Genomic DNA, 15,057 nt, shown 5'->3' with positions numbered 1-15,057 from the left:
TTCATTCTGGGAACATCATACTACAGATTTTTGTTTATCTCTAGCCAAATGCACTACTAGTAACTAGCAGTGAAGATAGGATAGTCTCAGTTTTAACTCTGTTGTAGTCACTTGAATTCAGCTCCAAGCTTCTCAACTGGAGTGCTGCAAGACTCCATGAGGGGTGCTGACACAGGTGCTGCCACTGCTGTGGCGGCCAGAAAAGACTAGCCTGTGTGCAGGGCTGCAGTGAGCGTGCACTCTTTCTGAATTAGGGTTCTCTGCTTATGCTAAAACAGGGAGAAAAGCTGGTTTGTACTCTGGCCCTTCCTGGTTCCACTGCCTGGCATGCTTCTCCCAGAAATGAGTGTGCTGCCCCTGTTACTAGGAGATACTGTGCAAGGTTGGACTGGGAAGAATGGCAGTACAAGTCAGCTCTCTTGCTTGCTTTAGGGTTAAAAGAGAAACCTAATGCAGGAGGAGTTTGCACATGCCACAGCTCTTTCCAGTCTGAATGTGCAGCAGGTACATGGGGCAGTTTTACTTGACTAAGGCTGCAGTGGCACCCAGTTGAGAACCACTGAGGCAAGTTGAGCTCAACAGTGGTTTTTGGTTGGCGTTGTTGCTGCATTGAAAAGAAAAGTGGTGGAGGAGTGTTGTGACTGACTGAAAACCCCGAGAACCACTGCTCTAAAAATCTGGAGGACTATTTGAAGAGACTTTCACCAGGGATTATGCATTTCTTAAATGGCTTTTGTTTAAATTCCAAAATTAGGATAAAAAACTTCTGGGTAGATGTGTTCCGCTGTTTTATTAAAATCTCACACAGGACTCTTTTCTGCCAGACGCTGAACATTTTTGCCTTCATCTAACAAAGCCCTTCAAGCATGAGCAGTCCAGTTGATTTCAGTGTCCAAAGTTAAGCTTGAGTGCTTTGAGGGGATGTGTCAGAGCGCCCAATATCTTACAAGAATGATCAGTACAGTGTCTCCCTGTAGTAAAGTTGAGTGAAAGCTGAGTAGCATTAGTGCAGAGATCAGCATTTTTTTTCTAGGTGAAAGTGCTTATTTAAAAACAGTACACACCAACCAGATCCATTGTGCCAGAGCAGTTAGATGCCTGGGTACTGTCTCCTCTGAGACCTTCAGCCAGTGACTTTCCTTTTTTGTTTCTGTTTCTGCAAAATGCGACTAGTTTGGTCACACACTTCACAGTGAGGGTGGGAAGATTAATTGATTAAGTTTTCGAACTACTTTTTTGTTTTATTGTTCTGTGTAGGCATGCACAGAAATGCTAAACACTTTTTTTTTTTTTTTATTCAAATACTATTGCTTATAGGACCCAATTCTGTTCCACCTGATGGGTGTCTAAATGGACTTAGACATCTAGTATGATTCTATTCCACCCTGCTCACGTCCCAAAAATCCATTAATGTATTTACTTTTGTAAAAACTGCCAAATTGTCCTTAAGTTTAAGTCACAAAACAATAGCGAGGAGGAGGAATCACTCATCTTTTATATTAACAACTTTACAGACTTGAGCAAGTTGGACTAGAAGTCCATGTAGGTGCCTAAGTCTATTTGTGTCCATCTATTTAGATGCCTAATAAGTGGAATAGAAACTGGCCTTTCACATCTAAATATATGCATATGCTTAAATAGGCCAGTCCCCTGTGAAATGAGCCCTGGTTTAGTGTTTTTCCCCCACTTTCATCTTTGTTTTAAGAGTGCTCAGCCATGGTCTGTTAGCAGTTCGTGTTTAGTTTTGTACATTTGCGTAGTTAGGTAGATCATTAAGGGCACTTGGGCCTTTGCCGTTGTGTTCAGGGATTTGCTTAGAAGTACCGGGAAGTTAATTGCATCAAGTTGAAACATTATTATAATAAATGCCAACAATGACAGTTTTTTTCATTTGAAGTTAATCGCCTCTTAGGAGAATGGCAGTTGGAAAACATACTGTGTCCTGGAGTACAGAGTGTGTGTCTTCAAACTTGACTATGTAGTGATATTGTTTACATAACCTAAAGAAAATGCACTCTTTTGTTCTAATAGAGTACCAAAGAGAATAAACAGGAGACTGAAGATCTGACATCTGCAAAAGAAACATTTAACATCTTTGTCAATGGCGGTAAAAAACTCTTTATATAAATTTCATGATACTTGCAGCTATTTTGTTCTTTACTAACTGAGCTGTAAAAAGTGTAGCATTTACCTAAATTTACTTTATAAGGAGTGTTCTATGCTGACTTTCAGGAAGCCTAATGTGATTATGACTTCACTTATTGTCTCTGTACTAGACATTTTAATTACTTGTACTGCTATTACAACTTCTGTGTATCTGTCTCAAAGTGCTTCATAAAACCTATTTGCTCAAGTGAGGAACTAGGAAGAACTTACTTTTCCCCAGTGCTGAAATGCATTCCCCTCTTGAGTGATTTATGGAATCTTTTCAACAGCAGAAAATGCAACACAGCATATATATATTTGCATACCACACACCCCAGATAAGACATGCACCATGACAAAAGATTTTTCCTTGAAAAAGGGAGAGGGAGTAGACAATCTTACCTCTGTAGGAGCTGGGATGAGCATAGAATCTTTTTATCAGCTTCCTTCCCCACATCTATAACCCTCACAGGTTAACTCTCTCACAGCCACAGCCTATTTGTATGCAGATTGGCACTTTGACAATAAAGCCTTAATTCAGCAGCAGCTCTGAGAGGGTTAAACCAGTAGCTTTTGTCCATGCACCGGGGGGGAGGGGAGTGGGGATGAGGAAGAGGGAATCCTGTCCTAGCCCCAGAAGACTTGAACCTAGGCCCTGTGAAAATCAATTACCTAATTTAAGACCTGCATCCCAATTTTTCATTACTAACTGTTTGGGGAAAGGTGCATGTGTTATGCAATAAATGTGGTAATTTAGGAAAGGACATTAGCAGGGACATTATGCCAACTGACAGTGAAATTAAAGCAGGGGTGGGCAAAATATGGCCTGTGAGCCAGATCCAGCTTGCCAGGCCATTATATCTGGCCCGTGGAGCCCCTAAAAATTTAGAAAATGTATGTTTTTCTGCTCCTGGCTGCCTGTCAAAGATGACAGGAGTCAGGGGAAGTAGGACCCAGGGGGAGCCAAAAGGAGCCAGCAAAAAGGCCAGCCCGGCCCCTCCCAACCCCGCCCCCCAACCAGAAGTCTCCACTTGCCACACCTTTCAGGCTGCTCCAGCACCACGTGCATCACTGGACCGTAGGAGCATGAGGCCTGTGCTGGTACCCTGGGGCCAGGAGTGGGAGGGAGGGTGGAGGTGCTGATGTCCATTTGTGCAATGAGGGAGGGGAAGAGAGAGACAGAGAGCAATGAGGGAGTGAGAGACTGTGTGTGTTCACATGGTGCGTCCCGCATGCACCCACACCCCGCTTCACGCTGCCATACATGCTGGCCCCACACTCACACCTCCTCACACACCCCAGCTCCCTCCCCCACATACCCACACATTAAGAGCCTCCCACAAACCTATTCCCATGCTGCCACCCCCTTCCCCCCCCCCAATATACAAGCATAAAACTTCATTTTATGCTATTGTGCAGTCACCTCTATGTGCACTACCCAAACGCATGTAAATCAGGACAAAAATATTTTTTGAAATCAAATTAATGGATGCTGTAGATGTTTGATTTTTAGAATATAATTTGGGGTTTTTCCGATTCTGAGATGGCAAAACCTCTTGCTGAAAGGAGTACTTCCGGAGGCAAGGAGAGGGACTTCTGGTGGCAAAGGTCAGGAGTTAGGGGGTGGGACTCCCAGTCACAAGATGGCAACCAGGGGGCGGGGCACCTGTCAAGGTGTGGGGCTACCAGTGCAGCCCTCAACAGCTTCCCAAAACTCAGTAAGCAGCCCTCTGCCTGAAATAATTGCCCACCCCTGAATTAACGGAAAGGTTTGGTTAGAGTAGGGGTGGGCAAAATACGGCCTGCGGGCCAGATCCAGCCCGCCAACATATTTGATCTGGCATGTGGGTAGATGTCGGCCAAGTAGCTGGATCTGGCCCACGCGAGGCTGGCAGCTCTGGCTGCCACGTGATGCTGGGCAAGTGGGACTCCTTCCACCCAGCAGCATCAGGTATCAGCTGTAGACCTGGGCAGAGCTTTTGCTACAGCAGGCAGGTGGCGGCATCAGCTGTAGATGCCGCAGCCAGGTTTGGGAGCCCAGACACAGAACCTGCCAGTGGTGTCCACAGCTGACCCACCACCCTCCCAACACAGTGTAAGCTCCCGCCTGGAGCCTCAATTCAGGCCAATGGCATCAGCCATGGACCCAGGCAGCAGCTGCTGCCGTACCTTGTGGGGTGGCAGTGTCTCTCTCTGTCTTATCTCTTCTGTCGGTCTCTCTCCCTATCCCTCCATCCCTCCTGAACCTGGCTGAAGGTGATGCTGCTACCTGCTCAGCACAGCAGAAGCTCCTGCCTGGGTCCACAGCTGAGTGCTGGGGCTCCTGGCGAACTACAATTTCAGCCAGGTTCTGAAGGGAGGGGGAGAGAGACAGCCAGACAGAGACAGAAGAGGGAGAGACAGACAGAGAGAGAGAGAGATGGACGAGAAGAGGAGAAAGAGACAGGTGTATGTGGCCCATCCATCATGTGGCACTGATCCTCAGGGTGCTGTAGCAGCCTGGGATACCTTGAGGTCCTTCCAGGGGTGCGCCAGGGTGCCATGCAGTGTTAGCACTGTTAAGTCCTTCATTTTTCATGTCCTTGTGACAAGGTATTTAGCAGAATTTGCAGATTTTGTTGGAATCTGACAGACTGCACCATAAACTCTTCGGCTTTGGCCTTGAATTTGTGACCTCTGGGCAGTCAAATATACACTTTAGCACCCGTACCACCCCAGCTCCCAGCACTGTTAGTGTGCAAACATGGTTCACAAGATGAAATCAGATGTTTCAAATAGGAATCCATGGTGTTAAAAACATTCTGACCTGTTGTGGTCTTTGCAACAGAATAAATGCTGTGTTATTTTTTTCATAGTAAAAAAAACAAAATCTAAAAGCTGGCATTTTCCAAGGGGTTCTTTGAGCCTACCTCAAGTCTAAAAAGTTTGAGAACCACTGACCTAGTGAAACAACAGCTATGACAAATACGAAGTACACTCGGACCTGTTTCTTCCAAGTATTGCTTTGCCCTTGATCATGGTGTATTTGCGATCCCTTGGAGCCACAGCACAGGTCTATAATACTGCAAGCTCTTTGGCTTTGATTCAGGAAAGTGCCTCTCCAAGATGCACATAATTGCTTTTTTGACCCAAGATGAGTTTATACTTGTCCTTATGCACTTTCCTGAAATTAAGCTTTTGAGAGGAAAGCAGCTAGGCATTACAGAATGGTAATGAGAAGTTGCTACCTGAACCAACTGCATGTCTGTATATTTTAAATTAATTTTACAGCAATAATTTTGTTTAAAAACTGAATTTTTTTTGTTGTTTCAGATGTTGATGGTTTGATTACCCAAGCTTTACTGACTGGCAACTTTGAAAGTGCAGTCAATCTCTGCTTGCACGATAACCGTATGGCAGATGCTATCATACTAGCCATAGCAGGTGGACAAGAGCTTCTGTCTAAGACACAGAAAAAGTACTTTGCCAAGATGCAGAGCAAAATCACCAGGGTATGTAGCTTTTCAACTGAAAACCAAAAAGGAACCTATGTATATAAATACATTTCTGACAGTACTGTAGATGATGTTGCCTTCCTTTCTTTTAGATTGGTTTCTAAGAGAATGGGTCAGAGGTTAAATTTACACAATGGATTGGAAATAAAAGTGCATTCCTGGCTTTATTGTATAATTGAACAGAGAAAAGGATAATTAGATAGGAAGAAAAAGGTTTTACCTTTATTTCTTTTGTTTCTCCTTATCCTTATAAAATTAAATAAACCTTTGTATACAAAAAAAGATAGAAATGTAGCTTGAATAGTGTCCGAGTGCATGTGCCAGCATCTTTTCTGATCATCATTTTGAGGTACAGTACATAGTCCATCCTCAGTACTCAGAGACAGTATGTTCATTTCTCTCTGATCAGGTGGAGCAGAGATTTTGCTGATTTTTTTTCTGTTTTTAATGGTTATATTACTATAACAGGAGATGACTAATCTAATTGCATATCATCTGCGAGGAAGAGTATTATGGACATCTGGTTATTTATTCTCTTCAGCTCTTGCTTTGCTGGTAGTTGCTGACTGTGCTCCTTCAGTTCTGTACTTCCTGCCATTCGCTTGCTTTCATCGCTTGCTGCCGTTCTGATGCAAGAAGAGCAGCCATCAAGAAATACTGTGCCACAGTTTGCTAGTTGAAGTTCACTATGCATGTCAGAAGAGAAATCGTCATGCATCATTTCTTACTAACCCTTTGAATCAAGGACTTTTATTGCAACTTTAGGAGGCAAAACTGGACATGTTTTTATTTCTGTTTTAAGGTTCTGATCTAGCAAACACTTAAGCATATGCTCAGCTTGAAGCATTGGCCTCACATGTTTCAAGGTGACCACATACTTAAGTGGTGATTTGGCTTGGGACCAAAGGTTGCAAAACATGGTCACTGTTTCTAGTTTCTATTACTTGTTGGGGGAGGCAAGTGAACATTTATCTTTCTGAGGTCTTTTCTAGAACAGCTTTAAAAAGTTGGCTTAAAGAAAAGAAGAAAAATAATGTAAATATTTCAGATACTCCTTTCTGCAGTCCATCCTTTGGAGAAAGGTAGTTTCAACGAAGAGTGACCCTTTGCCTATGCATCCTGTCAACAAAGAAATGATAAACTTATAACACTTTTAATTTGATGTAATAGCTTTCGCTTCTGTTAGGTTCACAAACTGCTCATTTGATGCTTGTTCAGCCTTTTAAAACTTGTCCTTATCAGCCCTTTGTTCACTAAATATAATTTCAGCTGCCAAATACATCAATATTTTATCTGAGGTTGAGTAACTAGAGATGGGGAAGGGAAATATGAATTTGACTTTCAAGACTGGCAGTTTAGTCTCCGGACAAAGGGCAGGCTTGTTCAGTTAATTGAAGAGTGTATTATTCATACAAATCTAATTTGCTTCTCTTTGGGGCAGTTTCTCTTAACAGCAGTTCAGTACTTTTCTAGAGGTGTTGAGCTTTGTAAATGGATTGAAAACATGCAGTTAGCAAAGAATTAGTATAGAAACAAAACCAGTGACTTCAGTTGCTTTGCCCTGTGTTTATAGCTAAATTCTTACCAGACAAAGCTAACTTTTACTTGTAAAAAAAATTTTAAAAGCACCTTCAGCAGCCTCAATATGCTTATTATTGTACTTATGTCATATGTATTAGTTAATAAGTTTCTTTTGCCTTGTTTCCTAACTCTGTTGGTTCCCATGTAAATCAAATCTTATTGTGCCTTCCAGAAAATTGGAATCCTGGTGGTGTCTGCTGTACGCCCAGATACCACTGCAGTGGGTGCCCAACATGGGTACAGATTTTGCCAAGACCTCATTTAGATCTTTTTCTCTCTCCCCCCCCACCACCCAGCTCATCACTGCTGTTGTGACCAAGAACTGGAAAGAGATAGTTCAGTCTTGTGACTTGCAAAACTGGAGAGAGGCTTTGGCTGCTGTGCTGACTTATGCCAGGCCGGATGAGTTTGCAGCTCTTTGTGGTAAGGTAACTGTATGGAATTGGGGGGAGGGGTGACTTATTTTACTTCATTTTCGCACAATTACAGTTTTAAATTCTCCAGAATTATTTTCCTTCCAGTGAACTTTTGTGGGGTTATTCTCTTTTATTGGTATTACCTTTATTTTGGAGTATTGGAATTTTGAAGGAAGACAGTCACTCAGAATCAATGCAGTGTTATTTCTCATCTCCTTCCCACCAAATCTGTCCATACTGTTTCCAGTAGCACCTTGGTCCTATGGTTAGGAGGTTCTTTTGTCTCCAGGCCTGTTGGTTGGTCCTTCTTTTCCATAACACGTTGCAGTAATTACTTTTTTTTTTACAGACGAAAAATGAACCATCTGTTAAGGCAGTCCTTTCATCAGGCATTGCTGTATAGCTCTCTGGCTGCAAATGCTTTTGAAAACAAAAGGAGAGTCATTGTTCCCTTTCTCTGTAAACTGAAGAGCGGTGGCCATTAGAACATGGCAATTACTTCCATTGAGGACACAGCATATAATATGTTGTCTTGGGATACCAGTTGCAGTGTTTCAGAAATTCATCTGGTTGGGTTGCCACTGTATGACAATGCTTTAGCATTTTATGGATACGTACACACTGTGTTCTCAGTGCTCCTGAAGAGGCTTGCTCTTGAGCAAGCCTTATTTGCATGGCCCAAGCCTGGAAATGAGACACTTCAGGCACACCCACTGTGGCTGGTCTTAAGATTTCTGTCCCTAGAGTGCTTGAAAATGACTTTGGGGGGCTTCATTCCAAAAGCAGTTTTATTGGCCAAACCAGGTTTGACATACGAGGGGAAGAGGGTGGGTGGGGTTATGCTCGAACAGCTTTCCCTCAGTATAGGAACACAGTATAGATATACTCAAGTCTTCAAAGCCTTGCACATCTATCAGTTTTGAAATGACTGGTGGAAAATTGGAGGACATGTAGCTCCCTGTTCATAGACAGGGCAGAAGGTTTAAAGGTCTGTTCTTGCTTGTGTTGATAGTGGGGTAAGGAACAGGTCCTAAGAGACTTGGCCTACTAGTGTGCAGCAAGTCAGCAGGAGATCCAGGAATGTTCAGGAAATCCAGCCACCCACACCATGTGTTCACTCCTCTAAACTACATTGCCTCACCTAGGCCTGATAGCATAATAATTCAACAGAGAGACATGACTAATATATCAGACTTGCATCCTGATTTTTTTTTTTCTTTTTTTGTCCAAAACTTGTAAAGGGCTTATTGTCATGGGCTGAGATTTACAAAGGCCTGTAACCATGGGTTCCTTATAAATCCTAGCCAGATTGTCTGGTGGGACTTTATTAGCAAATAGTGACTTGGTGTTACTCTTATCTAGTGGCATGGTAGTTCTGCCTCTTACAGGCCATACTACAGTGCACAAGTATGTGGAATTTCCAGGCCCAGACCTATGAAAGAAACTAGCCCCCACATTAATCTAAAGTGAATGCATGAATGTTTGGCATCTCTGTGCTTCTTTTGGCATGATTATTGTCAGTCAGGAGAGTTCCCGTGACTTTTAATGATTGCAAGTAAGACAGATAAGTTCTGTGACAGTTTGGCTGAGTGTTGCCAGTGATGTGTCGTCATGCCTGTTTTCTCTGCAGACAACAAAAGTGACATTTTTCCAAAGCACTTAAGTGACTTAGAAACTAAAGTCCCACTGATTTAACACAAGACAGTGGTTTTGCAAATGACTTGGGCACTTTCAAAAATGTTACTCAATTTACTTCAGTTATTTCTGTTCCCCTCTCACTTCTATAGAACCAAGCACTCAGCAACATGTTATCCTTTTGTTCAAACTTACCTTCATTAAGAAATTTAATACACGAGGGTGTGTGTTTTCAGTGACTATCATGGTGATTGTTCTCTCAGGTGGACTTGGGATCAGGACCAAATCCTGGTGTGTTGTGTATCTACAAGTTCTGTTATTGCAGGGTTTTAAGACCCAGCTAGACAAAGCCCTGGCTGGAATTATATAGTTGGGAATGATTCTGCTTTGAGCAGGGGTTTGAACTAGATGACCTTCTGGGGTCCCTTCTAAGCCTCATTTTCTGATTCTGTTAGGTACTGCTGTGATGCCTAGAGTTTTCAGTGAGATAGGGGCCTCTTTGTGCTGTTCATATATGTAGCAAGAGACAGCTCTTGCCTGAAAGAACTTAAGTTCTGAGTAGACAAAATAGAAAAAGAACAGGAGAAAGGAAATATCCCAGTTCACAAATAGAGAAGCACAAAAGTCTATAGCTGTGCTTCAGGAAGGTGCAAAAGCTGATGTGTGACTATGCCGAAGCAATCCTGGTGAGTCCAGTGGAAAAGTGCACTGAATTTGTTACGCACATGCTTATATAGCTGCTTGTGTTAAAACTTAGGTCTCTCAAGGCCTGATTTGGAGCATTAATTGCAAGACTGTCCGTCCTTTCAGAAAGCAGTGGAATTTTGGGGAGCTTGACAAACCAAAGAATTTGTTCATACTGTATGAATTCCTTCAGGAGCGGAAGTTTGCTGGCGGTGGATGCTAACAAGATAATGAGTGATCCCCTTTTTATCCTGTGTGTTGCTGAGTTTAGAATGTTGGTGTATGTGTTAACGAGCTAGACTAAGAGTCGTAAATAGTGTTTTATCTGTTTTAGGTATCAGACAATTCTTTCTGTTTATTATTCTCAGATCTGCTGGGCACTAGACTTGAAAATGAAGGGGACAGTCTCCTGCAGACACAGGCTTGTCTGTGTTATATTTGTGCTGGGAATGTAGAGAAACTAGTTTCATGTTGGACTAAAGCTCAGGATGCAAGCAGTCCCTTGTCCCTTCAGGTTAGTGACCCTGTGAAAAAGATATTGAGTGTTGTGTGACCTGCTATGGTAATGGTACTTATGGTAAGTATGTGGGTTTGAATACGAAAGTACAGACTTTTATGTAGGCAGACAAGGTTGTTTGCTTCCTCAGCCTGACAAAGGGCATTTGTGCCTGAAAACTTGCTAAGAATTTTTCCAACTATTTGAGTTGGTCTAATAAAAGATAATGGATTTACCCAAAGAACCTTGTTTGCCTATGTCCTTAGACCAACACGGCTACAACCTTTACCCCTGAGACTTTTATACAGACTTTTGCCATAGTTGCTCCGAGCAAGTTTCTTCAGCTTGCAAGTCATTTGTTGCTGTAATAGACGCATGTATTTTTAATCAGATATAAAATATGGACACTATTGCAAAATACGTTTGCAGAAATATTTACCTGAATTCCTAAAATAAATCTGTTGCATTTTTGGATTATGTACTTTCTTTATAATGGGCAGTGTATTATTTCAGTTCATAGAGACCCCAGTTTGTTGTCATGTTTTAAAATAGCTGCTTATAGAATAGATAGTTTAGAAATTTCGGGGCTTAAAGACATAAAAGACAAATATTCACAGTTGTTTCTGAAAGAGAACTTTTTAAACGGTGGTCATGAGTGGTTTTTATTTTTTAGACCACAGTACGTAGGCTATTGCTGAATTTCTGTTAAGGCAAAGCATTGCACTTGGTGAATATCTCCTCTCCCACTGCAGAGGATTGCAGGCCCTCTGTAGTGCATCCTTTTTTTAATGCAGTGCCACCCTGTGAAATAAGTTGAATTTGTTCAAGGTCCTTTAGATTTCAGTTTTAGAAGTAGTTTACTGTAAAGCCACCTTGCCTTGCCACAAGTCAGTATTTATTGTACATTGGAGAAAGGATATGGAGTTTTTACAGTCAGAGCAGATAAAGCAAAGCAATCAAAATGCAAATTAAGATCTTAGGCAGACAAGGTTCCTTGGGTGAATCTGGTATCTTTTATTAGACCAACCCAAATAGCTGGAGAATAGTTATTAAGCAAGCTTTCGGGTTCAAAAACCCTTCGTCAGGCTAAAGAAGTTCAGCAGTTGGTGTGTGCTCTTCCTGGATGAAAACCATCCAGATACCAGATTCACCCAAGGAACCTTGTCTGCCTATGTCCTTAGACCAACACGGCTACAACCTACACCCCTGCAATTAAGATCTTAGACATTCCTAGAACAGAAAGGTTTGACAAGTCATTTTGGTAATCTGAAGTTCAACTAGAAAAGCATAACACCATAAAATAAGGTTGTAAAATAATTCTATGTGAGTTATAATTGGGCATCAGTTAGCTTTGGTATTGGGATGCTGGAATTTCTAGAGCCTGTTATTTTAATCATCTTCTGTCACAACCTTCCAGGACTTGATTGAGAAAGTAGTAATCCTACGTAAGGCTGTGCATCTTACCCAGGCAGTGGACCCTAATGCTGTGGGGGCTCTGTTGGCTGAGAAGATGAGCCAGTATGCGAACCTGTTGGCTGCGCAAGGCAGTATTGCTGCTGCTTTGGCTTTCCTCCCTGCAAACACCAGCCAGGTAAATTGGTTTCATTTTGCTTCCCCCTCTTGCTCACTGAGCCAGTTCAGCTGTCTCAAAGGCCTCAGTGTGACACATGCCACGTACAGAATTGTCATTTAAACCCTCCAATGTCTGTTTGTACTTAGTGAGGTTATTTCTGTATGCATGTCACTGGTACCCAGGCTTGTTTTGGGAATGTGGTCTTTTGAAGCCTCAAAAATGAAAAGAAGTTTGGGAAATTAGCTTGTAAAGCCAAGACTTTGCTTTGTAGAACCTCAGTAATGTCTTCCTCATCTTGAATCCTTACTATGAAATTCCCAGTTTGTGCAGGTGGCCATTGGTTTATCAGTTAACTTGGCAGCAGTATAGGAGTTTCCTTTGGAGCTTAAGTGGCCATCAATGCGTTGGGGGCCAGGGGAGGGCGGGAGGGGAACTCCTCCAGAACCAGTCACTTGTATTTTTAGCTGCAGACATAGGTATAACATGAACCCCAATTTTTCCCTTCCATTTGTACTTCTGTCATACTTCCCAGCCAGTTCCAAGCACAGAATGAATGTCCTGAATTTAGGAAATCATCACTGAATCCCATTCAGACACCTGCTCCCTGAACCAATTTTAATATGCACATTTCTGTTGAAGGAAACACACATTCCAATAGAGCAGACTATCCTCTCCCAAAGGGTCATTTGATGCTTAGCTGATCCATCAGGGCATGTCTTCTGTGCTGTGACCAGGAGTGTAGCCATAAAGCACACCTTCCTTCATAAACCACTTGTTCCTGCTCTCACTATGCCAAATCCTAGAAATGAGGCAGTTTAGCTATCTCAGAAGAGCATTTGAGTATACATCCCAACATTGCTGTCTGTCTTGGGGTGTGAATATTGGCACATGGTCAGGGCAACTGCACAGTGGTTAGTTTCTCCTTTCTGGGATCTGTGTGGATGGAGTATGCTTTGGAAGTAGCATAGATGAGCCCCATCCATTGATTTGATGTCAGATTCCTTTTGGTGCTGTAATTCATTTGCTGCCATTTACTGTTTGCAGATTAATATTGTGCAATTGCGGGACAGACTTTGTCAAGCCCACGGAGAACTTCCAGTGGGACCAGAGGCACCAAAGTCACCTTATGAGAGACGATCCATGCCCAAAGGAAGAGTTGGGCCTGCAGCTGGACAAATGCCATTGCCCCAAGTACCAGCTCAGCAATATTATCAGCAGGTAAATGGTTTCTGTCAGGCAGGCTGAAGCTGTAGTCGAATTTTGAAATGGATGGATCATGTCATTTCCCTCCCCTTCCCTTTTCTTAATCTGAACAGTATTCATGCTATACCCATAAGTCCTTTTGAATCGAAACTCATTTGTGCTGCCTTTCCATCTGTGCAGATGCCTCCTTTACTCTTCTTTTGGAAACAACTCTCATGTACCTTGTCAAGAAGCCTTGTTTTGTTGCTATTATTATTACTTTGTATTTTAAAGATTTTAATGCAGTATTAAATATGGCTGCAGAGAATGTTTTAATTTGCCTCATTCTCTGATTTAGCTTCTCTGCTTTACAGTCTTTGAGACTCAGCTGTATCAGTCACCACACCTTTAGCTGGAGACTGTCTGGCTGTTTCTTCTGGATCCCATTTTATGTTAATGAGACTGAGGCATTCCAGTACAGTAGCAATAGCAAATTTATAGCATGAGAGATCAATTCTGTTGGCACGTGCAGTAAAACAAGGGACAGGCATTAAGAGAGTGGAGGTGCCAGAACTAAGAGGTAGCAACCAGTACAGCGTAGCACCTCAAACTTCATGCCCCAGTCATGTGGTGTGGAAACAGTGTAAGGAAAGCATCTGTATCAGAGATAGGATTGGGATGATGGAGCCAAGAACACTTGGAACATGTGAGTATGAGATGAGCTAGAAGAATGCCCTAGTTTCACCTTGTCTATGGAGGGAGCTGTTGGGAGTTCAGTAAGGAAGATGAGAAATAAGAAATAAGTAGAATGTCTTTGACATAATGGAGTTTAATGAGGCCCTACACCAGACAGTGGGATGGATTTGCTCTTGCTGGTGTAAAAGGGTGTGGGGTGTACAGCTGCAGTTGTGTACCCCACACCTGATAGTGGATACCTCCTGGTTTTAGGGTGATCAGCAGGGTGATCCTTAGTAAAACAGAGCTGATCAGGTGGCCCTGCTATACACACCTGTTTTGAACTGTTCCTTTGAGAACTGAAAGCATGTGGACTGGGGGTTGTGTTTGGAGAGAGAAGAAGGAAATCATGCCTGCCCATGGGCTACCCTTCAAGTCCCAGATGCCAGAAATGTGGATGGGCCAGTGCACTTTATCTCCCCAGCATTGAGGCCATTGTGCGGAGAATTTAGTATTTGCTGTTTTCCAGTACTTTTTTGTTTTTTGGCTGGGGAGGGAGGCCGTGTTGTATCATATTGCATTGCCTCAGGGAAACAATCGCTTGCTTCCTTGAGGGTAGGAAAAGGAAAGGTAAGGCTGATGGATGAGAGAAGCCTGGCTTTGATTGCATTACTTCATATATCAAAGCTTCGGTTGTCTTGCAACTGGCTAACCAAAGAAGACATCCTCAATGTAGGATTAAACAGGGGTAACTTTCTTGGGGGGGACTTCATTAGATGCATGGAAATTTTACAGCATTGAATCTTTTTCTAAATACCATGTTACAAATAATTAAACCAGGTATTTTGTTCTGTCTCTTACCTCCCTTCCTCTAACCAATTGCATTTAGAGGTGATACTGTAGTCTTCATGTTCTTCTGTGGAAAATTCTGTTTCTCCTGGACCTTCACTTACTTTCTAACCTTCAATGTTAAGAGCTGTGAAAAGAAAACTGTGTCGGTCTATTTAAAGAAAAAAATAAAAATAACAATCTTGCATTCAAGTGAAATTTATGGTTTTAACACAAACCAACATTTGTACAAAGGAATTTTTGATCTGAAGGCACTTTGTGTTGAAAGCAGAGTTATGCCTTTGCATAATTAACAGGGGCTATTACAGACAGATGTGCAGCAGTAGG

The 15,057-nt window shown here is 42.4% G+C and overlaps 1 protein-coding gene across 11 annotated transcripts in view; it reads left to right on the top strand.

Annotated features, from left to right (window-relative positions):
* Nucleotides 1-15,057, top strand: part of SEC31A (SEC31 homolog A, COPII coat complex component) — a 69,605-nt gene that overhangs the window by 34,143 nt on the left and 20,405 nt on the right. For all 11 annotated transcript variants that reach the window (XM_019483931.2, XM_019483930.2, XM_059722234.1 and 8 more), the window contains 6 exons: nt 2,032-2,107; nt 5,458-5,636; nt 7,517-7,643; nt 10,324-10,469; nt 11,869-12,042; nt 13,069-13,242. In XM_019483931.2, coding sequence (XP_019339476.1) covers nt 2,032-2,107; nt 5,458-5,636; nt 7,517-7,643; nt 10,324-10,469; nt 11,869-12,042; nt 13,069-13,242 — 876 coding nt within the window. The remainder of the gene's footprint in view (nt 1-2,031; nt 2,108-5,457; nt 5,637-7,516; nt 7,644-10,323; nt 10,470-11,868; nt 12,043-13,068; nt 13,243-15,057) is intronic.

This window comes from Alligator mississippiensis, chromosome 2 (genome assembly GCF_030867095.1).
Source record: "Alligator mississippiensis isolate rAllMis1 chromosome 2, rAllMis1, whole genome shotgun sequence".
Taxonomy (NCBI): domain Eukaryota; kingdom Metazoa; phylum Chordata; order Crocodylia; family Alligatoridae; genus Alligator; species Alligator mississippiensis.
Note: the sequence above shows the minus strand (reverse complement) of the source record. Positions and strands in the feature narration are given on the sequence as shown.